General features: G+C 40.1%; 1 protein-coding gene across 1 annotated transcript in view; it reads right to left on the reverse strand.

The window, feature by feature from the left end:
- Positions 1-6,149: 6,149 nt before the first annotated feature.
- The window catches only part of zc3h15 (zinc finger CCCH-type containing 15), a 36,362-nt gene continuing 17,436 nt past the window's right edge, over positions 6,150-25,075 (reverse strand). Inside the window, exons 5-10 of the mRNA XM_043693449.1 lie at positions 22,572-22,657; positions 17,632-17,811; positions 16,217-16,363; positions 16,020-16,118; positions 15,791-15,944; positions 6,150-7,094 (exon numbers count right to left, since the gene is read on the reverse strand). Coding sequence (XP_043549384.1) covers positions 6,919-7,094; positions 15,791-15,944; positions 16,020-16,118; positions 16,217-16,363; positions 17,632-17,811; positions 22,572-22,657 — 842 coding nt within the window. The 3' untranslated portion in view covers positions 6,150-6,918. The remainder of the gene's footprint in view (positions 7,095-15,790; positions 15,945-16,019; positions 16,119-16,216; positions 16,364-17,631; positions 17,812-22,571; positions 22,658-25,075) is intronic.

Consider the following 25,075-nt stretch of genomic DNA (forward strand, 5'->3'; position numbering starts at 1 on the left):
ATGGCTTATAAGAAAGGCAGTACAATTATCATGTGATTTTAAAAAAACATGTAAGTGCTGGAAAAACTCAACTGGTCAGTCAGCATCTGTAGAGAGAGAAAAGGAGCTAACATTAACACTTTCTCTGTATAGAGATGCAGCTCGATGTGCTGGGTTTCTCCAGCACTCTTTTTATTCCAGATTGCCAGCATCTGCAGGGTTTTGCATTGATGTGTGATTTTATTCTCCTTATCAATTGTATGAATCAATTGGCAGAGGTGGCCTTGAGAATGAGTTTGTAGTGTGTATGCAAGACAGTTTCTGAAAACAATGCATTCCAAAAGCAACCAGTGAATAAGTTATTTTATAGTTGCAATGAAATATTAAGTAATAAAAATGTGTAATAAAATAGGCTTTATTAATGATCACATAATAAATTATTTAGGCAAGAATGATCATAAAACAGTGAAATTTCACATTCAGTTTGAATGTGAGAAACTTGGGTCTGAAATCGGCATTTGAAATCCAAGTAAAAAAGTACGAAGGCAAGAATTGACTAAAGTAGATCGACAAAATAGGTAAAAAGATAACAAGTAGTCTTTTAAGGAGCTATTTTCTAACTCTCAACAAAGATAAGTTCCATTATCAGAGAAGACTTCTAGAAAAGATACTCCATCTGTGGTGTACAAGAAATCCGAGAATTGTTACATCACAGAAGAGGACCATTCAACTCATTATTTCTACAGGCTTTCCAATTGAAAGTGCCACTTGTGTCATCCTGCCTTCTCCCCTTAGCTGTGCATTTTGTTCCTTTTCAGATAATTGTTTAATTCTCCTTTGAATATCTCAACTGAATCAGCTTGCACCACACCCTTAGGCAGGAGATGATTATGGATGATTTTAAATTCAAACAGACATACAATGCAATGAACATTAACAGTGGACAAGATTACTAGTTTTTAAAGATTTTCCAGAGCATGACTTAAAAAAAGACATTAGAATGAAATTAACAAGAAATATAAAAAGAGATAGCAAGTGGTTCTACAAACATAGCATGTTGGCCTTCATAACAAGAGGGATTGAGTATAGAAGCAAAGAGGTTCTTCTGCAGCTGTACAGGGCCCTGGTGAGACCACACCTGGAGTACTGTGTGCAGTTCTGGTCTCCAAATTTGAGGAAAGACATTCTGGCTATTGAGGGAGTGCAGCGTAGGTTCACGAGGTCAATTCCTGGAATGGCGGGATTACCTTACACTGAAAGACTGGAGCGACTGGGCTTATATACCCTTGAGTTTAGAAGACTGAGAGGGGATCTGATTGAGACATATAAGATTATTAAAGGTTTGGACACTCTGGAGGCAGGAAACATGTTTCCGCTGATGGGTGAGTGCCGAACCAGAGGATACAGCTTAAAAATACGGGGTAGACCATTTAGGACAGAGGAGAAACTTCTTCACTCAGAGAGTGGTGGCTGTGTGGAACGCTCCGCCCCAGAGGGCAGTGGAGGCCCAGTCTCTGGATTCATTTAAGAAAGAGTTGGATAGAGCTCTCAAGGATTGTGGAATCAAGAGTTATGGAGATAAGACAGGAACAGATACTGATTAAGGATGATAGCCATGATCATATTGAATGGTGGTGCAGGCTCAAAGGGCAGAATGGCCTACTCCTGCACCTATTGTCTATATATTTAGACAATATCTTATGTAAACATTAGTCTTTTAAGGAATGAGACTGTCGAATTAATGGGAAATTTGGTAGAGACTTTAATATTTTGCATTTGTAATGGAATAGCACTCAAAGACATAGCAGTGGTAAGTGAAGGGAGAAGGAAGGCTGATTCCAAATATGTGCAATTTTTTTTGTTATTTTATCTGAGAAAATGCTGGAATGCATTCAATTCATTTTCAGTGATGATATTTCGACTGGAAACTCCTATGGTTTATCCTCTAAATGTGAATAATTCAAAATCAACTGCATCAAGTCAGGTTCTTTGATGATCATATTTTGAAAACAGGATAAGATTTATCACAAATGTTCTATTAAATCTAACAAGATCTATATATAAATGGAATTTCTGAACTTTGATCATGAACTTTGTATATCAAGAATCTAACTTGGTCTTGAATATATTTGATGTCCAAGCCAACACTGCATTCTGGGTTAAATAATTCTGAGGATTATTGACCCTAAGAATAAATTCCTTTCTACCTCCATCTTAAAACGCAGACTCTTTATTCTGAAACTGTGTCACAGAATTTTAGCCTCTGTTTCAAAGGTGAGTACACCCTCCCCCTCTCCGCGCCCACACAACGTAATATTTCAATGAGATTAACTCTAATCCTTCTAAACACCAATGAATACAAACTCAACTTTCTCAATCTTTCCTCAATTCAGGGATGTGGATGAAGGTCAAAACATCTTGTAGACGGTGCTGTTACTGAGCATTTGCAGTACGGGTGCTGAATGTTTTTGAATGTGGTGTCAATCAACTGGCTGCTTTGTTCTAGATGGTATCAAGCTTCTTGAGTGTTGATGGAGCTACACTCATCCACACAAGTGGAGAGTACTCCATCACACTCTTGACTTACAGATGATAGACAGGCATTGGTGAATCAGAAGGATATTTATGAGAGCATGGATTGCTTTAGCATCTTACGTATCATGAATGATGCAGAACATTATACAGTTGTTGGCAACATTCCCACTTTTGACTTTGCAATCGAGGAATGGTCATTAATAAAGCTGCCAAAAATGGGCCTAGAACATTACCATGAGGAAACCCTGCAGAGATGCCTGAAGCTGAGATGACTGACCTCCAACAAATTCAATAATTTTCCTTTGTGCAAAAGTATGACTCCAATCAGTGAAGAGCTTTTCCCTTGATTTGAGTTTTTCTAGAGCTCCTTAACGTCATAGTTAGTCAAATTCAGTATTGATGTCACAGGCACTCATTCGCAGCTCACTTCTGGAATTCAGCTCTTTTCTGCATGTTTAAACAAGGCTGGAAAGTGGTCAGGAGCAGGAAGGCCTTGGCAGTCAGCAGGTTATTGCTGAACAACTGCTGCTTGACAAGCACATTAAAGTAACGAAAGGTGTCATCAATTAAGATAAAAAAAGACTGATGGGATGATAATTAGCTGGACTGCATTTGTCATTTACCTGGATAATTTTCAACATAATCAGGTAAATGCCTATTTGCAATTGTACTGGAGCAGTTTTACTTTGGGTGTGGCAGGTTCTAGAGAATAACTTTAGTACTATTGCAGGAAGTTTGCCAAGTCCACAGCCATCCCATTATCCAGTGCCTCCAATTATTTCTTGATACCATGTGGAGTGAATCAAAGACTGGCATTGATAATGCTGGCGGTCTCTGGGGAAAGCAGTGATGGATCCAACATTTGACATTTCTGGCTGAAGATTGTGGCAAATGCTTTAATGTTATATCCTGCTCTACTGTGCTGTGCTTCCCCCATTGTTGAGGATAGAAATGCTTCTGGAGGCTCCACCACCACTGAATTACTTACTCACGACTATTCATGTCTACATGTGACAGGACTACAGGACTTCAATCTAATACATTGGTTGGGGGTATTGCTTAGCTCTATGTACTTGCCTTTGGTTGTAATTAGTCCTGTTTTGTAGCTTCAGCAGTGACACCTCATTGTTAGGTATGCCTGGTGCTGCTCTTTGCAAGCCTTCCTGCACTCCTTATTGAACCAAGGTGGATCCTATCCCGTGTTAGGAGGGGGAAAGGGAGAAAGTAGTGCAGGTAATACAACGGGGCGTGAAGGTTGCACATGGTGACAGTTTGGTTGTGCTGATGGCCACAATGCCTCGTGGACATGTAGTATTGAGCTGCTGGATCTGTTTCAAGTCAAATATATTTAGCACAGTGACGTCACATTATACTTTGGAGCACATTTGCAATACAACAATGGAACTTTTTCTCCCCGAGGTCTGTGCAGTTGCCACTTAGTGATAGATACATCTGCAACAGATAGATTGGCGAGAATGAGATAAAGCTTTTCTTTCATACTATTGACTCCTCACACCTGTCACTGACTTTTATACCTGATTTCCCTTGCAATTAAGTCAAATGTTAGAGGCTCATTAGCTGGATAAGTGCAAAGAATAAATGGCAAAGACTAATGAATTAGATGTTGTCCAGATTATTTAAAACAAAAAAAAATGATGGAAATACAAGAGGTCCATCAACTGTGAAAAACTAAAAGTTAACCATAAGATGTAGGAGCAGAAATTAGGTCATTCAGCCCATTGAGTCTGCTCTGTCATTCAATCATGGCTGATAAGCTTCTCAACCTCGTTCTCCTCGTAACCCTTGATAATCAAGAATCTTTTTATCTTTGTCTTAAATATCCTCAATGACCTGGCCCCCAAAGCCTTCTGTGGCAGTGAATTCCATAGATTCACCACTCTAGCCGAAGAAGTTTCTCCTTATCTGTTCTACAAGGTCTCCCCTTTAGTCTAAGACTGTGCCCTCGGATCCTAGTCTCTTCTACCAATGGAAGCATCTTCCTCACATCCACTCTGTCCAGGCTATTCATTATTCTGTAAGTTTCAATTAGATTAGATTCCCCACAGTTTGGAAACAGGCATTTAGCCAAACAAGTCCACACCAACCCTCCTCAGAGTAACCCGCCCAGACCCATTCTCCTACATTTACCCCTGACTTATGCACCTAACACCATGGGCAATTTAGCATGGCCAATTCACCTAACCAGCACATCTTTAGATTTTGGGAGGAAACTGGTGCACCTATAGGAAACCCATGCAGAATGTACAATACTCCATACAGTCATCCAAGGCTGGAATCAAACCTGGGTCCTGGCGTTGCGAGGCAGCAGTGCAAACCACTGAGCCACCGCGCCACCTGATCCTCCCCTCAATCCTTCTAAACTCAATAGAGTTCTCGACATTCCTCATATGTTAAGCTTTTCATTCCAGGGACCATTCTAGTGAACGTCCACTGAATACTCTCCAAGGCCAGTACATCCTCCCTGAGATATTGGGCCGAAAAGTGAGCACGATACTCCAAATGTGGCCTGACCAGAGCCTCTGTTGCTTTTATATTAAAGTCCTCTCCAAAATAAATGCTAACATTGCATTTGTCTTCCTAACTACTGACTCAACCTGCAAAATTACCTTGAGAGAATCCTGGACTAGAAGTCAAGCCTCTTTTCACTTCAGACTTGTGAATTTTCTCATTTAGAAAATAGCTCATGCTTCTAGTTTTCTTACCAAGTGCATTACCTCACTTTCCCACATTGTACTCCATCTGCCACTGTTTTGTCCATCATCCTATCTTGTCCAAATCCTTCTGCAGTCTCCCCACCTCCTCAATGCTACCTGGCCCCCTACCTATCTTTGTATTGTCTGCAAACATAGCCAGAATACCCCAAGTTCCTTCATCTAGATCATTAATATATTAAAATGAAAACTTGTGTTCCCAACACAGCCTTGCAGAACACCACGTCACCAGCTGTCATCCTGAGCAGGACCTTTTTATCCCCAGCCTCTACTCTGTCAGACAGCCAAACTTTTATCTATGCTAGCACCTTGCTTTTTACACCATGGGGCCTTACCTTACTCAGCAGCCTCCTGTGCAGCACCATGTCAAAGGTCTTCTTGAAGTCCAAGTACATAACATCCATTGGCTCTCCTTGGTCTAACCTGCTTGTTACTTAACGGTTTAGATTTGCTTAAAAAAAGTGCCACAACAGAAATGGCCATGTTAGTATCCTGGAAGAGTGAAATGGATTGGGCTCGAAAACCTTTCTTATTTATTGCTTCCATGAAAATGTTAATGATTTGCATATACCTGTAAAAAGTACAATTTCACACACATCTAAACTTAAAATATTAAACTCACTTGTCTGCTTTTTTTTCCAAAAATGTGACCCATTATTTGCTATCATTTCAAATAGAAGAATTGAAGGAACCATTGAACTATATTTTATTGCTGTATTTGAGAGAAAGGCACGTCATTCATATTCAAGGGTCAGAAACCGCCATACTTGACAAATTGCTATGTTTAAACCATGATAACGTATTCAGTATTTTGTGGAACATGTGCATTTTAAATTGTGTAAATAATAGTACATCTAACATTTTCTACTATTTTGTAAAATAAAATGCACGACAAAGCAAAGGTGCATGAAAGCAATTGATTTATACAAAAACTATTTTTTTCAAATACACTTTATTTACAACCTGCACAGACATAAATGGCCAGAAAAATTTCAATATTGGGCAACTGCATCATTCATTTCAAGGAGTACAATATGTAACACTGCCAATTCATACTCTTCATCATTATAAACTCAAACCAGGGACTCACCAGTGGTGCTTGATGCACTGCTTAATGTGGTGTTAGGCATTTCAATACCTGGATCAACACACTAGAAATATTCCACATAGAAATGATCTTCAGAATAATTGAGTTGAAATGATTAACATTGTCTCTTTAAGTAAGCAATTTCATATCCTATGTTTTGGTGGTTCAAACAGCTTTCTTGTCCAAAATAATGAGTCAAAAGCATTATTTTTAAAAGAAATAGCTATCGTTCTTCAAAATAAAAATTTACATTTGAGCCATTTTAAAATATTTGCTTCCCAACAGAATAAATAACTTGTTTTAATATTCAATTTCAAAGTTACAATTGGCAATGCTTGTAAATACTTGTTTACTCATTTTGGATAATTTTCTAAAGGTGGATCTCAACTATAAGTGGTTTACAAGGCAATACGTGACCATGGGAAGGGTCAACATATATCATATTTCTGCATATTTTAAAAACAGCACAAGAAAGGTCTATGGGGGTCAAACATTGAAGGAATCAGTCAGGAGTTTATTTAGTATGAAGTCTTTCGAATTTGAATTTCCAAGTTTGTACTAAATAAGTTTTGTTTCCAAGATTCCTTAATCTTCCAAATCCAAGTCATCTAATTCTTCTTCTAAATCATCAAGATCTTCTCCGGTGAAGAGATTTTCATCAACAGGGACACCATCAATATGACTGTCTTCTAGTTCCCCATCCAGCTTACCATCTTCACTTCCATTAGCAACTCCGCCTGAGGCCTCAGCTAATTTACTTTCTGTAAAAAAATAAATCAGAATGTACAAGTGTATCTATGGTGAAAAGCAAATATTTGGATAGGTGGCAAAGATAAGAAATTAGTACCAGAACTGGTCATTTTTGCAAAGACAAATTTAAATATTCAGAGAATTAGAGTTAAACTGACCAAAAAGCCTTTCAGGGAAAACTAACTGTATATGCACTAATCTATATCATAATATGCAGTTAAACAAGCAAATATTTGTGATCAAAATTCTATTTCATGCATACTTTCTATTAAATCTAATTTAATAATTCTTTGCAAATTTGATTTCAACATTTCCAGTTTTTCAAAAAAACTTTTCTTTCCAATAAAACAAAATAGATTTTAGCTGTTGAACAAAAAAATTGCGAAGAAAAATAAATCTGCTAAATTATACCAAGGAAAAATTAGGTTAATTCAATTCAGTTAACCCAGTTGTTTCAACTAAGAATGGGGAACATAACTATTTATTTTCTTCCAGCTCGATTTAAAAAATGACCAAAGGCAGCAATTAGAGTCACAGAGACGTACAGCACAGAAACAGACCCTTCGGTCCAACTTGTCCGTGCCGACCAGATATCCCAATCTAATAAAGTCCCATTTGCCATATATTTCCAAACCCTTCTTATTCATATACCCATCCAGATGCTTTTTAAATGTTGCAATTGTACCGGCCTCCACCACTTTCTCTGGCAGCTCATTCCATACACATACCACCCTTTGCATGAAAACGTTGCCCATTAGGTCCCTCATATCTTTCCCCCCTCATCCTAGATCTATGCCCTCTAATTCTGGACTCTCCCACCACAGGGAAAAGACTTTGTCTATTTATCCAATCCATGCCCCTCATGATGTTATAAACCTCTATACGGTCACCTCTCAGCCTCCGATGCTCCAGGGAAAACAGCCCCAGCCTATTCAACCTCTCCCATAGCTGAAATCCTCCAACCCTGGCAACATCCCTGTAAATCTTTTCTGAACCATTTCAAGTTTCACAACATCTTTCCGATAGGAAGGAGACCAGAATTGAGCGCAATATTCCAAAAGTGGCCTAACCAATGCCCTATACAGACACAACGTGACCTCCCAACTCCTATACTCAATCCTCTGACCAATAAAGGAAAGCATACCAAATGCCTTCTTCACTATCCCATCTGCTGAAACTTTATTGCTGGAACAGCACAGCAGGTCAGGCAGCATCCAGGGAACAGAAGATTCGTCGTTTCGGGCACATGCCCTTCTTCAGGAATGAGCAGAGAGTGTTCAGCAGGAGAAGATAAAAGGTAGGGAGGAGGGACTTGGAGGAGGGGCGTTGGAAATGTGATAGGTGGAAAGAGGTCAAGGTGAGGGTGATAGGTCGGAGTAGGGTGGAGGCGGAGAGGTCAAGAAGAAGACTGCAGGCCAGGAAGGCGGTGCCGGGCTGGAGGGATTCGGCTGAGACAAGGTGGGGGGAGGGGGGATGAAGAAACTGGTGAAGTCCAAGTTCATCCCCTGTGTTTGGAGGGTTCCCAGTCGGAAGATAAGATGCTCCTCCTCCGACCGTCGGGTTGTTGTGGTTTGGCGGTGGATGAGTCCAATGACCTGCATATCCTCGGTGGAGTGGGAGGGGGAGTTGAGATGCTGTGCTACAGGTTGGTTGGGTTGGTTCGTCCGGGTGGCCCAGAGGTGCTCTCTGAATCGCTCCGCAAGTAGGCGGCCTGTCTCCCCAATATAGAGGAGGCCACACCGGCTGCAGCGGATGCAGTAGATGATGTGGGTGGAGGTGCAGGTGAATCTGTGGCGGATATGGAAGTTTCCTTTGGGGCCATGGAGAGAAGTGAGGGGGGAGGTGTGGGCGCAAGTGTTGCACCTCCTGCGGTTGCAAGGGAAGGTGCCGGGAGTGGAGGTTGGGTTGGTGGGGGGTATGGATCTGACAAGGGAGTCGCGGAGGGAGTGGTCTCTATCACTATCCCATCTACCTGCGACTCTACTTTCAAGGAGCTATGAACCTGCACTCCAAGGTCTCTTTGTTCAGCAACACTCCCTAGGACCTTACAATTAAGTGTAAAAGTCCTGCTGCGATTTGCTTTCCCAGAATGCAGCATTTCTCATTTATCTATATTAAACTCCATCTGCCGCTCCTCAGCCCATTGGCCCATCTGATCAAAATCCCGTTGTACTTTGAGGTAACCTTCTTTGCTTTCCACTACATCTCCAATTTTGGTGTCATCTGCAAACTTACTAACTATACTTCCTATGTTCACATCCAAATCATTTATATAAAAGATGAAAAGTAGTGGACCCAGCATTGATCCTTGTGGCACTCCACTGGTCACAGGCCTCCAGTCTGAAAAACAACCCTCCACCACCACCCTGTCTTCTACCTTTGCGCCAGTTCTGTATCCAAATGGCTAGTTCTCCCTGTATTCCATGAGATCTAACCTTGTTAACCAGTCTCCCATAGGGAACCTTGTCGAGCGCCTTACTGAAGTCCACTTAGATGACGTCCACCACTCTGCCCTCATCAATCCTCTTTGTTACTTCTTCAAAAAATTCAATCAAGTTTGTGAGACATGATTTCCCACGCACAAAGCCATGTTAACTATCCCCAATCAGTCCTTGCCTTTCCAAATACATGTAAACCTGTCCCTCAGGATTCCCTCCAACAACCTGCTCACCACCGATGTCAGACTCACCAGTCTACTATTCCCTGGCTTGTCCTTACTATCTTTTTAAAATAATGGTATGTTAGCCAACCTCCAGTCTTTTAACACCCTACCTGTGACTATTTATGACACAAATATCTCAGCAATGGGCCCAGCAATCACTTCCCTAACTTCCCACAGAGTTCTAGGGTACATCTGATCAGGTCTTGGGGTTTATCCACCTTTTTGTGTTTCAAGACATCCAGCACTTCCTCCTCTGGTATATGGACATTTTTCAAGATGTCACCATCTATTTCCCCACACTCCATATGTTCCATGTCCTTCTCCACAGTAAACACTGATACAAAATACTTGTTTAGTATCTCTCCCATCTCCTGCGACTCCACACAAAGGCTGCCTTGCTAATCTTTAAGGGGTCTTATTCGCTCCCTAGTTATCATTTTGTTTTTAATGTATTTGTACAAACCCTCTGGATTCTCGATAATCCTATTTGCCAAAACTGTCTCATGTCCCCTCTTTTTCCCACCCAATTTCCCTCTTAAGTATACTCCGACTGTCTTTATATCTCAGGATTCACTCAGTCTCTGTTATCTATACTTATCATAAGCTTTCTTCTTTTTCTTAACCAAAACCTCACTTTCTCTAGTCATCCAGCATTGCCCCCACCTACCAGCCTTTCCTTTCACCCTAACAGGAAGATACCTGTTTCTGGACTCTCGTTATCTCATTTCTGAAGGCTTGCCATTTTTCAGCCGTCCCTTTACCTGTGAACACCTGCACCCAATCAGCTTTTGAAAGTTCTTGCCTAATACCGTCAAAATTAGCCTTCCTCCAATTTAGAACTTCAACTTTTAGGTGTGGTCTATCCTTTTCCATCACTATTTTGAAACTAATAGAATTATGGTTGCTGGCCCCAAAGTGCTCCCCCCAATGACACCTCAGTTACCTGCCCTGCCTTATTTCACGAGCAGGTCAAGTTTTGCACCTTCTCTAGTAGGTACATCCACATACTGACTCAAAACTTTTTGTACGCTCTTAAATTCCTCTCCATCTAAACCCTTAACACTATGGCAGTCCCAGTCCATGTTTGAAAAGTTAAAATCCTCTACCATAACCACCCTATTATCCTTACAGATAACAGATCTCCTTACAACTTCATTTCTCAATTTATCTCTGACTATTAAGGGGTCTATAATACAATCCCAATAAGGTGATCATCCCTTTCTTATTTCTCAGTTCCATCCAAATAACTTCCTTGGATGTATTTACGTGAATATTTTCTTTAAGTACAGCTGTAATGCTATCTCTTATCAAAAACGCCACTCCCCCTGCTCTCTTGCCTCCCTTTCTATCCTTCCTAGAGCATTTGTATCCTAGAACATTAGGCTGCCAATCCTGTCCATCCCTGAGTCATGTTTCTGTAATTGCGATGATATCCCAGTCCCATGTTCCTAACAATGCCGAGTTCATCTGCCTTCCCTGTTAGGCCTCTTGCATTGAAATAAATGCAATTAAATTAATCAGTCCTACCTTATTCTCTGCTTTATTCAAGAAACAACCCACTGTACTCACTAATGTAGATTTACAGCAAGCCTATACTTAAAACTATTTACCTATCTGTTTCTGTGCCGTGACCTCTCTCAAACAGGTTCCTCCAAGATCTGTTGTGAATTTCGCTGTTTGTCAAGTTTTCCTAGACACACTCAGATGTCCAGCAATACATTAATTCAAACAGCAAAGACAGTAACTACACAGATTCACTGCTGTGTCAGCTAGCAGTGTGGGTTTTCTTTCTCTCTTTCCCTTACAGACCGTGTGCTTGCTGCCTTTATCTGTCTTTCTCCCTTTTAAAAGTGCTGCTGCTTTGACTTTCTTCCTCCAAAAGTTCCAAAACAACTGCAACAGCATATAAAACAGTAATTGCTGCTCTCGGAATGTGAGGAAATCACCTCCAATACCTAAAATGCCTCAAAAACAAATGGAGCAGCCTGTTACAGCCAGAAATTTTTCCTGTTCTCCATCTTGGATTACCCAGAATCATTTTTGCATCGAGAATTTCAGATAGTTATAAGTAACAAGGTATTTACTATTTCAGTTGACAAACTGTGGTAAGGAGTTTGAAGAGCAATGGGTTAAGCTAATGCTCCTCCCCAAATTGTGGGACACAAGCTACATGCGCAATAAAAACTGAATTCTATATACCTTGAAACTGACTTGGACTCAAGTAACCTTTGCTAGACAAAGATTTTTAGCTTATACAACATCAAATGGTCGAACTCAGCCAATAATTCAGCACTTTTTTCTCCATGTCAGTAAACCACAATTTATTCAGTAGTTTATAACCAGCATTTTAAATCGAGCCATTAAACTTTAAAACCACAAAAACTTAATAGCAAGTTTACAAAATATTAGATAGTGCTGATGTGGCAAAATAAAATTTAGCCCAGATGAATACAGAACAAGAGTAGGCCAGGTGGCCCTTTAAGCTTGCTGCACTATTCCATAAGATCTGATTCATTTGGTTGCCATCTCAACTCCACTTTCCTGTCTGCACCCCAAAACCCTCAATTCTTTTCACTATCAAAAACTCTAACACAACCTTGGATAATTTTAAAGATCCAGTCTCCGTACCTTCTAAGGAACAGAATTCCAGCCTCTAACAACCTTTATTTGCCTAAGAGAATTGCATGTTATTCTTAAACTATGTCCCTTTCAAAAGGACAATTATCAACCCAGTATCTATCCGATTCAGTCTCCATAAGATCTTCAGTATAATAAAACTTTTGTGCTATACAACTCTATGACTCTACAACTGAGGTTAGAGATCAGAAACAAATAAAAACAAATGGACCTGCTGAGTTGCTTCAGCAATTTCTCTTTTCATTTGATTGATTGATTTGTTGTTGTCACACGTACTTAGATACACTGAAAAAATGTGGTCTTGCATGCTATTTAGGCAGATCGTAGTGTACAAAATGCATCAGGGTAGCAAAACAAAGTGCAGAATACAATGTTACAGCCACAGAAAAGGTTCAGGGAGATATAGATCAGAATTAACATTTGACAGGTTCGTTCAAAAGTCCGATAACAGGAAGAAGCTGTTCTTTAGTCTGCTCATACATGTATTAAAACTTTTATATCTTCTGCTAGGTGGAAGAGGATGGAAGAGAGTATAACTAGGGTGGGAGGGGTCTTTGATTAAGTTGGCTGCTTTCCCAATGCAGTGAGAAGGATACACTGAGAAATCAATATGCTTCAATAAGATCACCTTTCAGGATTCCAAACTCCAATGAATATAAGCTTAGCCTATTCAACTTATAAAATAATTCCTTCATCCCAAAAATGAGTTGTGTGAATCTTCTGAACTACTACTGTTGCAACTGAGTTTTTTCAAAAAGGAAACCAGAACTGTACACAGTATCCCAGATGTGGTCTTACCAAAATTCAAAAGCTGCAGTAAAACTTCCCTTTCCTTTTCAATAAACAACTTTCTAACTGCCAAATAACTTGATATACCAATATACTAACTTTGTGTTTGACCTATCAGTTCATCCGGATCCCTCTGTACCATAACAAACTTACCTTCCCATCTATCTTGGTACTGTCAGCAAAACTAGTTATCTTACACATTTGGTCCATTGTCCAAATCAACAACAGGTTGCCAATAGCTAAGGGCCAAGCATTGATCCCCGTGGTACTCCAATAGCGCCAACTTGCCTGTTAGCTAGGCAGCACTTTATTCACACTATATTACCAGCTATACTATAGATTCTCACATTATGCAGCAACTCCTGATGTGGCACCTTGTTCACTGCCTTTTGGAAATTCAAGCAAACCGTATCCACCGGTACTCCTCTATCTACTTGTACTTTATCAAAGTAAATGTTGCGTTGTCAAAAATGCTCAGATTAAACATTATTTCCTTGTTACAGAGCTGTGCCGACAATGATTAATCAAATTGTGATATTCTAAGCACCCTGCTCCAATCTCCTAAATAATGGATTCTGGCAAGATCCCCATAACAGATGTTAGGCTATCAAGCTTATAGTTTCCTTCGACTTGAAAATCAACAAAGGCAATATTTCAGCATATTTTATACTGCTATCTTAATGGTTCCATTAGACTGCAGTGGTGACAGTCAAACTAATAACTGATTACACTATTAAATTATCTGCTGTATTTGATAGAGTTGACCATGATAGCACCTCTCCATTTACTTCATATCAAACTTCTTCACACCTGATTGCAATTCACACATCAAAACAATGACATCTCTTGCTACATTGCGCGCGCGCACACACAAGTCCAATCAATCAAACCTGAGCTTGCATCTTTCTAATCTCCAAGGCAACCCATTGTGCATCCTTTGTTAATGCCAATCAAATTCAAAAATCTGTTGCCCTACTTTACCCAATTTGCCTGCAATTCCCATCCTTACTGAACTACACCAACAAACCATATCACATGAATCCTCGCCTTGAAAATTTTAAAAATTTGTTCATGATCTTGCCCTGTTCAATGAATGAAAATTACTTCACTGCTGAGTGTCTATTAATTTGTATAATATTTTCTTTTCACTGCTGGTGCTTTTATTTGGCCACACAAACTCAGTTCATGCTTAGAATTATTTTTACACATCTCTTTAAACTTATTTTTCATCTAACAGTTCTAATTCTACAAATTTAACCAACTGCTTTTTTTGCTTTTTTCACATTCCAGCATACCCGCAACTCCTGAACCTCAAGAACTAAAATTTAAGAGTTTTCTGCGCCAAATGTCTGACACAGTCATAGGTTTGACAGAATGCAATTTTCTAACTGTATGAGATAGTTAATGATCTCTGATAACAGATCCCAGAGTTGGGGGAAACATTGCAGGACTGTGCTATTCTCCCATTTTTCATCAGCTTCTCAACTTGTTCAAGTGTACAATGCACACAGTAATGTATTGATGCAATGCATCATTTAAACAAAAATCAATTGTACACGGAACCTTCTGGTTAATATCTGGGAACTTCCCATTGGTTTACCTTATGTATAATTCGCATTGTTTTGCAATTAAAGCAATTCTAATAATGCTGTCACTTTCAAGTATGTTTTACCTTTAATTAATTTTGAAGCACAATCATTAAAATGCTATGGTGCAGGGCTATGAACAGCGTGAGTTCTGATTCCATAAACCGTGGGCTGAATGGCCTACACCAGTGCCATAATCATTTTATGATTCTAATTTTATGTTTATTTAAAATCGACTCCTAAAATCTATCCAACCAAAAGCAAGATGGTATATTAATTAGCAATATCATTGTATATTATGAAACCATTTAATAGCATTATAATTATCCATTGTTTTGGATCAATATTCCTTAGAAGAAAAGTTAGTATTGGTACTTATCAACCCTGGCTCAGTTGATAGCATTTAAGACAGTCACAAGATCCCAGGTTCAAGATGACTTCAGCTGTTTAAGCACAAAACCCAAAGCTGCTACTCTAATTGATAACTGCATTGACAAAGGTGCATTCTTTTGGATAGGATATTAAAATAAGTCCCACCTGCCTGTTTAAGTAATTGTCAAAGGTTCTTAGAACACCAGGGGTATTACTCACATTATTTTGACCAATACTTATCGTTCAATGAGTTTCTCAAAAGTTTAATTGATCATTATCATCCTGCTGCCTGTGGAAATTTGCTGTGAACATACTGTTTTTTTACATCGCAACATTGAGTACATATCATCGACTGTATAGCATGTTAAGAGGTCAAATGCTCATGTAAAGTGCTATATAAATTCAAGTTTTTTCATGCAAAGTCAATTATATAGAACAAAATGAAATAGCCAATTCAATGCAACGTATGAAGGAACTAAAGTTTAAACTAATTGCATACGAATGATCATTACATACAATTCAAATTAACCTCAAATTCTAGAATTTGGCCTCAGAAAACTTGCAATAAGCTAATTCTTCCCATTTTGACTTTTGTTACAGGTGCTCTTTAAATAAGACATTTAGTATGCGAATAAAAATACTTCTGGACTCCATCACTTACCATCAGTATCACTAGACATTTCTTTAGGTAAACTTGCAGAATGTGTTGCACCCATCCGTTCAAATCCAGTAGACACTGTAATGCCAGTATTATTTATCTCTATTGGCACAAACCGGGAAACGTCAATGTCATTGACTTGTACTGTCTCTTCAACCTGAAATTAAGAGAGTCAGTCAAAAATTTATAATGACAGTAACAGAAAGTGGTTATTCTGTGCAGTTGGAATTACCTCTTCGCCTTGTTCTTGTGTGTACTGCGTTTCATCCGCTTCTTCATCATCGGCACTAATCAATTCAGGTCTGAATTCAAAGACTTCACGACCACTCACCTACATATGGAAAGTAGGTTTATAATCAAGCATCTTTTGAATTTAGCATGAGAACGAACCATTTCAATAAATGGTAAAGAACAAAAAAATCTACATACACCAAAGGCTTTGCCAGCATTAAAATCGGCTTTTCTCTTTTCTAGTTCTTGCAGAGCTTTTTCAGATTTTTCATGTCTCTTCCTTTTCTTCCATTCCAAGAAGGTTTCTAGGGTGATTCTGGTTACATCCGGCCCCAAAGCTGCTCGCTTAAAATTTAAAGGCAACATAATAATTTACTCTTTTGTTCCAATGTTGGTGAGTAACAGGTGCATGTTTGACCTTGTTACAGAGCTAAGAATTCAAGGTAATTCAAACCATTTAAGACTCAATATAAATGAATGTATTGCAATTCAATAGACATGCCCAATAGATTTTTAAATATTCAGCGTCACCATGTGGTTAGAATATGTAGTGCAGTACTGCTTTCACCAGAAATAAAAGCTCAAGTTATTGTTGTATTTTTATTTTATCCAGATATTTAGGATTTTTGAATATAACGTAAAAACAGCATATACCTCACCACCAATTGAAACCTTAAGTGCTCAAATATGTTTGTTTATGTGTCACTGGAAATTTAAGAAAAGATGTATCTATTGTGAAATCCCAGGTGATTTTTTTAGATTACTTAGTGTGGAAACAGGCCCTTCGGCCCAACAAGTCCACACCGTCCCTCTGAAGAGCAACCCACCTCCACCCATTCCCCTACATTTACCCCTTCACCTAATATTATGGGCAATTTAGCATGGCCAATTCACCTAATCTGCATATTTTTGGACTGTGGGAGGAAACTGGAGCACCCGGAGGAAACCCACGCAGACAGTGGGAGAATGTGCAAACTCCACACAGACAGTTGCCCGAGAGGGGAATTGAACCCGGGTCTCTGGCGCTGTGAGGCACAGGAGTGTTGGACTGAAGTCCATGTGCTGATGTTGCTCCTAGGATGGTGTTTGAGGGAACCTTTTTCAACTGCAATAATGTATGAGTGGAAATATATGCAATTCAGCATACTTGTGACCAGAGGTAAAATTTGAGCTGATGGCATTCCATGATATCATGCTTTCTGGTATTTTAGGTAGGGAAGGAAGACACACTGGCAAACTAAGCTTTAAGAGCTGCTGTAGTACATTGTGCAGCCACAATCTACTCCTCCTGCTAATGCAGAGTCTGCTGCCAGCAGTGTCAAAATAAAAATCACTGTCCTTGAAGGTGGCTGGCTTGTTGAGTATTATTCTGGCAGCGCTAATGCCATCATACTCCTATCTTAGGCTATGTAAATGGTGGAAGATTCTGAAGGGTCTTGGCTCAAACTTTTTCTGCAATATTAACACTTAGAAGAATAATCAAAGTACAGAAGAAAGCGGATACTCCAGAGATAAACAAACATCCAAACAACTTGTATATAAATAAGTGAAGTCTTCATGAGTGCCTTAAAGCTAATGGTGAGTATAAGTTACAGAAAACACTCTTCCATTACCTCTTTTTCTATTAAGTCTTCTAGTGAAATTTCTTCCTTTACTTCTTTCTTCTGGTTTTTCTTCAATACAAAGCCTGGTGGTAAGGCATGGCGGTACATACAGCTGTCTCCTCCTCCAGGACAGACCCAGAACCAGCCATATTTGTTATTCTCTATGGCTTCAAGGAAATATTTACATACCTAACAATGGAATAACACAAAGATCTAATCAACTCTTCTGATACAAGTCAACTCTTAAGTACACGTTTTACAGTCAGAGTTGGACAGCTTGGAAACAGACCCTTTCAGTTCAACTCATCCATGCCAACCAGATATCCTAAAAATTAATCTAGTCTCATTTAACAGTATTTGGTCCATATCCCTCGAAACCTTTTCTAATCATATACCCATTCAGATCTTGCTGAAATATAGTAATTCTACCAGCCTCCACAACTTCCTTGGCAGCTCATTCCATACATGCACCACCCTCTTCATGACAATGTTGCCACTTAGGTCCCTTTTATATCTTTCCCCACTTACCTTAAACCTGTGCCCACTAGCTCTAGCCTCCCCCACCGCTTGGAAAAGACTCTGGCTATTCACATTATCCATGGCCCTTAGTTTTATAAACATCTGAGGTCACCCCTCAGCCTCTGATGCTCCATGGAAAATAGCCTTAGCCTATTCAGTCTCTCCCTACAGCTCAAATCCTCCAACCGTGGCACATCCTTGTACATCTTTTCTGAAGCCTTTCAAATTTCACAACAGCCTTCCTGTAGGAGGGAGATTAGAATTACAAGCAGTATTTCAATAGTGACCTAACCAATGTCCTGTACAGCCGCAACATGACCTCCCAACGCCTACACTCAATGCACCGAATAATGAAGGCGAGCATACCTAATGCCTTCTTCACTATCCTGTCTACCTGGTACTCCACTTTAAAGGAACCATGAACCTTATCATTAAGGTGAATAAGTCCTGCCTTGATTTGCCCTACCAAAATTCAGCACCTCACATTTATCTAAATTAACTCCATCTGGCACTCCACTGCCCATCAGCCTACCTGATCAAGGTCCCCTTGTACTCCGAGGAAACCTCCTTTGTTGTCCAGTACACCACCAATTTTGGTGTCATCTACAAACTTATTAACCATACCTCCTGTGTTCACATCCAAATCATTTAAATGACGAAAAGCAGTGGACCCAGCTCCAATCCTTGTGGCACACCGCTGGTCACAGACTTCCAGTCTGACAAGCAACTCTCCCCCACCACCCTCTGTCTCCTACCTTTGAGCCAGTTCTGTATCAAAATGGCTAGTTCACCCTGTATTCCATGTGATCTAATCTTATTAAATATCAAAATACCATGATAACAAATTGCATATCAAAATTTATACTTATTTAAAAGCAACTGAAATGTGCTTTGCTCCATTAAGTAAAGGTAAGTTCTCTCTCCTTTGGAATGGAACTCGTGTAACTCAGAGGTACTGGAAGGAAAAAAAAATTGGGGAAAACAGTTTTCTTACTTTCCTTCCCAAAGTAGGAATTGCCATCAGATCTTTCTACAACATCTGCAAAAGTAGTAACTATTCTAATTCTTCAAAACCTTTGCAGCTTTGGAGTAACAAAACCAATTCTACGCTGGAAACTGTTAAGATTAACCAAATGTACACATACACAAATTTCCTGGAAGGCCAATCTTCCTTTAAGTACAAACATGAAAACAAATGTAATGACTCTGGATGACTAAGATGAGCTAACTTCAGTCACAACAAACATTTGTGACAGTTGTGGTCTGATACCAATAATGCTGAACAATCAAGCAAACTTTAAAAACAAACTTTCATCAAATCACACCCCTTCCCACAGGGAGCTTCTGACACCTCGTGTGATTGGGAAAAAAAAAGTCTCTATCATGACATGTCAAGGGTGCTTTGTCCAAGGGCAATCCTTGGCCGACTGTTTATTGATGCTTCATGCTAAGCAATTTTCTTGATAGTTTTTTTTTCAGTGTTGGTTCACCACACACTTCTTTCCACATTCAGAGGCAAATGAAGGATGCAGGTCTCAAGTCTGACTCAACCAAACGGGAACTGAAACCCTGCTGTTAAATACAATCTTGAACCACATACCAGCCATTTAGCCAAGTGAGCCAACCACCCTGACAGTCTTCAGGGGGTGCAAAAAAACTGGTGTTGGCACTTAAAAGCAGGACATCTGCTCGTCATTGAAGTTCCACTGATGAAGGCAGTTAATATCCAAACTTGTTGCATCAACCTCAATGACATGATTAAGTGCTTAGCTGAGTTGATCCACTTTGATTGATCACTTCTCCAAATTCCACCGCAGTCAGTTAGCAGGCCAGGCAAACACAGCTAGTCTGCTCTTCCGAGAATAGACATGTTATATCGTGGTAAATTGAATATCAGGTCAGAGAGGGTTTTTTTTTTGGCCAGGGTGAGAGGGAGGAGGGAGGAGAAAAAGGACGACAAGAAGGAGAATAAAAAAGGAGAAAAAGGAAGAGGTGGTGTTCAAGAATGGAGTTCAAGCAGGCGACCAAGATTGTAAATGCCTTGTAGCTGTGGATTATCCAGCAGTGTAACAAAAAGACCAACAATTCAACAGTGAATGCATGACACTTTCTCACCAGATTACCAAGTTCACATACTCTGCAGTGAACCTCAGACCCAATCAACATCCTATCTGCACCAGCAGTTTTCTTTCCTGTTCTCCCCATTAAAGGCTCTTCCATTAATACCCAGAACTTGCATTAACAGTCAATCCACCTGCATGGCTTCCATATTCCTCCAGCTATTCAGCTTTGCTGGCACATTATGCAAATAAATTGTAAGAAAAATGCTGACATCATCCAGACACTGACCATTAGCCCTCTTTCTTTCAGGAAAGGTGACATACAACAGCTCAAAGGCAATAAATAACGGCCTAGTAAATGAACCCAGCAAAACAACAAGTAAAAAAATTAGAGCAGAACTGGCAGAAGAAAGTCATGTGCATTTCCCTCAGGGGCGACGGGTTTCCAAATCATGGGACTGCAGTGATTGGGATACCACAGCATACAACATTGCTGAGAACATTGAGAATAAGAGCATGTTCCTCCTTTATGTCCCTTCTTGACACCAAGGACATCACCTTACTTTCTGATAATAAAAAGTTGCCAAATGTACGAACCTGGAGTTCCTGATTTACAACAAGGATGATATGCTGACCACCCAGGTACAGTATAGGCAGAAAGAAAAAGGGAACAGCACCGTACTAATGAAAAACCTGTTTCTTAGCTACCAATTAGATACGAGCACTGCACATAGCTTGGTTGTTTGTAAGGTAAAAACAATGACTGCAAATGCTGGAAACCAGATCTGGATTAGTGGTGCTGGAAGAGCACAGCAGTTCAGGCAGCATCTGAGGGGCAGCAAAATTGACGTTTCGGGCAAAAGCCCTTCATCAGGAATAAAGGCAGAGAGCCTGAAGCGTGGAGAGATAAGTGAGAGGAGGGTGGGGTGGGGAGAAAGTAGCATGGAGTACAATAGGTGAGTGGGGGAGGGGATGAAGGTGATAGGTCAGGGAGGAGGGTGGAGTGGATAGGTGGAAAAGAAGATAGGCAGGTAGGACAAGTCATGGGGACAGTGCTGAGCTGGAAGTTTGGAACAGGGGTGAGGTGGGGGAAGGGGAAATGAGGAAACTGTTGAAGTCCACATTGATGCCCTGGGGTTGAAGTGTTCCGAGGCGGAAGATGAGGTGTTCTTCCTCCAGGCATCTGGTGGTGAGGGAGCGGCGGTGAAGGAGGCCCAGGACCTCCATGTCCTCGGCAGAGTGGGAGGGGGAGTTGAAATGTTGGGCCACAGGGCGGTGTGGTTGATTGGTGCGGGATGTTCCCTAAAGTGCTCTGCTAGTAGGCGTCCAGTCTCCACAATGTAGAGGAGACTGTATCGGGAGCAACGGATACAATAAATGATATTAATGGATGTGCCGGTAAAACTTTGATGGATGTGGAAGGCTCCTTTAGGGCCTTAGATGGAGGTGAGGGAGGAGGTGTGGGCGCAGGTTTTGCAGTTCCTGCGGTGGCAGGGGAAGGTGCCAGGATGGGAGGGTGGTTGTAGGGGGGCATGGACCTGACCAGGTAGTCACGGAGGGAACGGTCTTTGCGGAAGGCGGAAAGGGGTGGGGAGGGAAATATATCGCTGGTGGTGGTGGGGTCTTTTTGGAGGTGGCGGAAATGTCGGCAGATGATTTATAAGCCCATATCATGGTTCTCATAACAGTCTATTGGTGAAATAAATTGTAGGTCAATACTACTGAACAGAACTCAAGTAATGATCTCAGTGGGGGAGCACCCAAGTGGACACTGATGAATATGCAAATATAAGATGTTAACCAGCTGTCCTGTAATATAGCCTCCTGACAAGACTAGAAAACAGATTCCAACTTGGGAAAGGCTACAGCAGTCAGGTTAATCTCTGCATAGTATCTGCTCCATTTGCCTACATCCTGTAAATCTAAAGACACTGCCACTCCTGTCTCCATACCTGGTGTAGCCTGGGCATGGACTGGTCACCTAATCCTTACAATACCTCTTCACCCTCAAACAGAATTCAGCAACACACTGATAAAAGTAGAAATTCTTCGTACCTTCAAAACAGCTCAAAGTACTGCAGCATGCAATAAAATTTCCAACAAATCATATTAGTAGTTTGAATGCATTATTCTTTAAATAATGCTAACAAAACACCCATTTTGCAGTAGAAGGAATACTGTCTATGCTATCTGCACTTGCACCACCAAAATTTGAATTCTGTGTCACAACAGTGAATTAGGCTGCACAGCATTAGCCACATTGTATCACTGGTGTGCTAGAAAATATTGAATCAATGTTGAGTGCCTCTGGAATCAATGATATGCCTCTGCATCAGCACTGCACACTGGACTTCCTTATAGTGTACTTACTATTACAGTTTTCTTCTGTTCTGCATCACCATGCTTTTTTTGTACAACTTCTTCCAGTTTTCTGACATCCCAATTTTCCATTGTGTCTAAGAAAAAAAAATTAACATTTGATTTCAATTAGATAAACCCAGTTCATTAATTGCACTTCAAATGGGATGGAGCACTGTTCAAAAGTTGATTTCAGTAAAATGTAGAAAATGGAAAATCAATTAGGAATTTGACGCAGCAAGGCTCAATAACTACACAACATTAAGTCGTTGTGGGGAAAACAAAACTGCGTGCTTGGAATGAGTTTATTACTGGTTAGGTCAGTGTTTATTGCTCATCCCTAATTGCCCTAAAAACTGGGTAACATACTTGGTTATTTCAATAGGGCATTTAAGATGGAATCACAAACCAATGTCAGACAGACAGGAGAAGGAATGCAGATTGTGTCTCCTGAATGGAGACTAGGGAATCAGATAGGATTTCATAACAATCTTTATTATAGCTTTTTAAAATTCAGAATTACTAACTACTTCAACTTATATTACTCTTGTTCTGTAACATTACTACTCTGTTACTGTCCTTAACTATTGATAGAAAAAAAAATCAGTATTTCACTGCTGCAGGACATGAACAAATTGGATTGTTTTACTAAATATTAATGTTACATAATTGGCTAAATAATTGTAATACCATTATGAGAAACTGATAGAAGAAAGCACGACTCTTGTTATTAGAAATATAAAATTTAAAAATATATGGTTTGGGGCTGGCTTATTTAGGAGAAGAATTAAATAATAATGTGTAACATGCCTGATCCTAACTCTTATTTGATAAACCAGAGAGGCTTACTCATCAAAAGATCAGCAAGACCCAGATTAACGTACTAGCAAGAACCATAAGGCATTCAAACTGGTCAACAATGGACAGAGCAGTTGTACCAACAGTGGATACGCTGTTTGTACTCAGAAGGTTTTAGGAATGCAAAGCTTAATGAACAGCAATAACTGCCTGCTTAATTTAAAAGCAAACACAATGGGAATTTAGAAGATAGCTAATAAACATTTCTACCGAGGTATGAGTTGCTGTGGAGTGGGGTCTGAAGGGAAACTGTCCAGAGAAAGCCAGTGTAGTAGCGGCTGACAATATTGAGCAGTCTATAAGAATCTGCAGGGCGGGGGGGTGAACAAAAGTGAGCAGCTAGTTTCTGTTGTTCACCAAGCAGAATATGGGGGACACGGGGCAGAAAGGAACAACTAGTTTCTCTGCTTTACCATGCAGAATGCGTTGGGAGCTTGTGCTGAGATTGAATAAAGAAAATGAATGAGAATGCAGAAGGTTCATCTAGCTTTAATTAGTGGGAGGATGTTTCAGGATAATAGACACCATGAAAGTCAGTAGTTTTCTTACAAAAAAAGAAACAAAAAATCATCAGGATCTGAAAATAGCTTTGGACTGGTTCCTTGAGAATGGAGTATAATACAACTGGGGAGCAGGATTTTTCTGGTCATTTGACAAATGACTTCAGACGTTTTCCTGTAGGTCAGAGTATATTTGATCTGAATTATGTGAAATCGTGTCAAGTGAGTCTTCCAGCTAGTCATTAGAAAATCATACCTTTTTAAGGGTTATCAATTCATGGGAATCATACTGTGCAATACAAGTTCAAATTGCTTTATGGCTGCAACCTTTCAACTATGAAGCCAAGCTTTGGAGGGGAGTGATAAAAGTACCAAAGGACTAAGTTCTTTACAGAACGTTGTGTAAAGATACAAATTATGATACGTCAGTCAACTCCCTCAACCAACAGAATCAAACATTAACCAGTCACACAACTCTCTGCTGCTGATGTTGCCTCACTATACATCACAGTAAAAGTAACTCAATTTAAATAATTCATGTGAAATATATAAATCATAATTCCAATTTATATTATATAAATATATAGATTTACACAGAAGTTAAAGAATGACAACTGCCACCAAGAGATACATTGTCTTGACAATACTATATTTCTTGAGGATAGACAAGTCCCCCGGGCCTGACGGGATATATCCTAGGATTATGTGGGAAGCAAGAGAGGAAATTGCAGTACCGTTGGCAATGATCTTCTCGTCTTCACTGGCAACGGGGGTGGTACCAGGGGACTGGAGAGTAGCGAATGTTGTGCCCCTGTTCAAAAAAGGGAATAGGGATAACCCCGGGAATTACAGGCCTGTTAGTCTTACTTCTGTGGTAGGCAAAGTAATGGAAAGGGTACTGAGGGATAGGATTTATGAGTATCTGGAAAGACACTGCTTGATTAGGGACAGCCAGCACGGATTTGTGAAGGGTAGGTCTTGCCTTACAAGTCTTATTGAATTCTTCGAGGAGGTGACCAAGCATGTGGATGAGGGAAGAGCAGTGGATGTAGTGTACATGGATTTTAGTAAGCCATTTGATAAGGTTCCCCATGGTAGGCGTATGCGGAAAGTCAGGAGGCATGGGATAGAGGGAAATTTGGCCAATAGGATAGAAAA

The sequence above is a fragment of the Chiloscyllium plagiosum genome, chromosome 7, assembly GCF_004010195.1.
Source record: "Chiloscyllium plagiosum isolate BGI_BamShark_2017 chromosome 7, ASM401019v2, whole genome shotgun sequence".
Classification (NCBI taxonomy): domain Eukaryota; kingdom Metazoa; phylum Chordata; class Chondrichthyes; order Orectolobiformes; family Hemiscylliidae; genus Chiloscyllium; species Chiloscyllium plagiosum.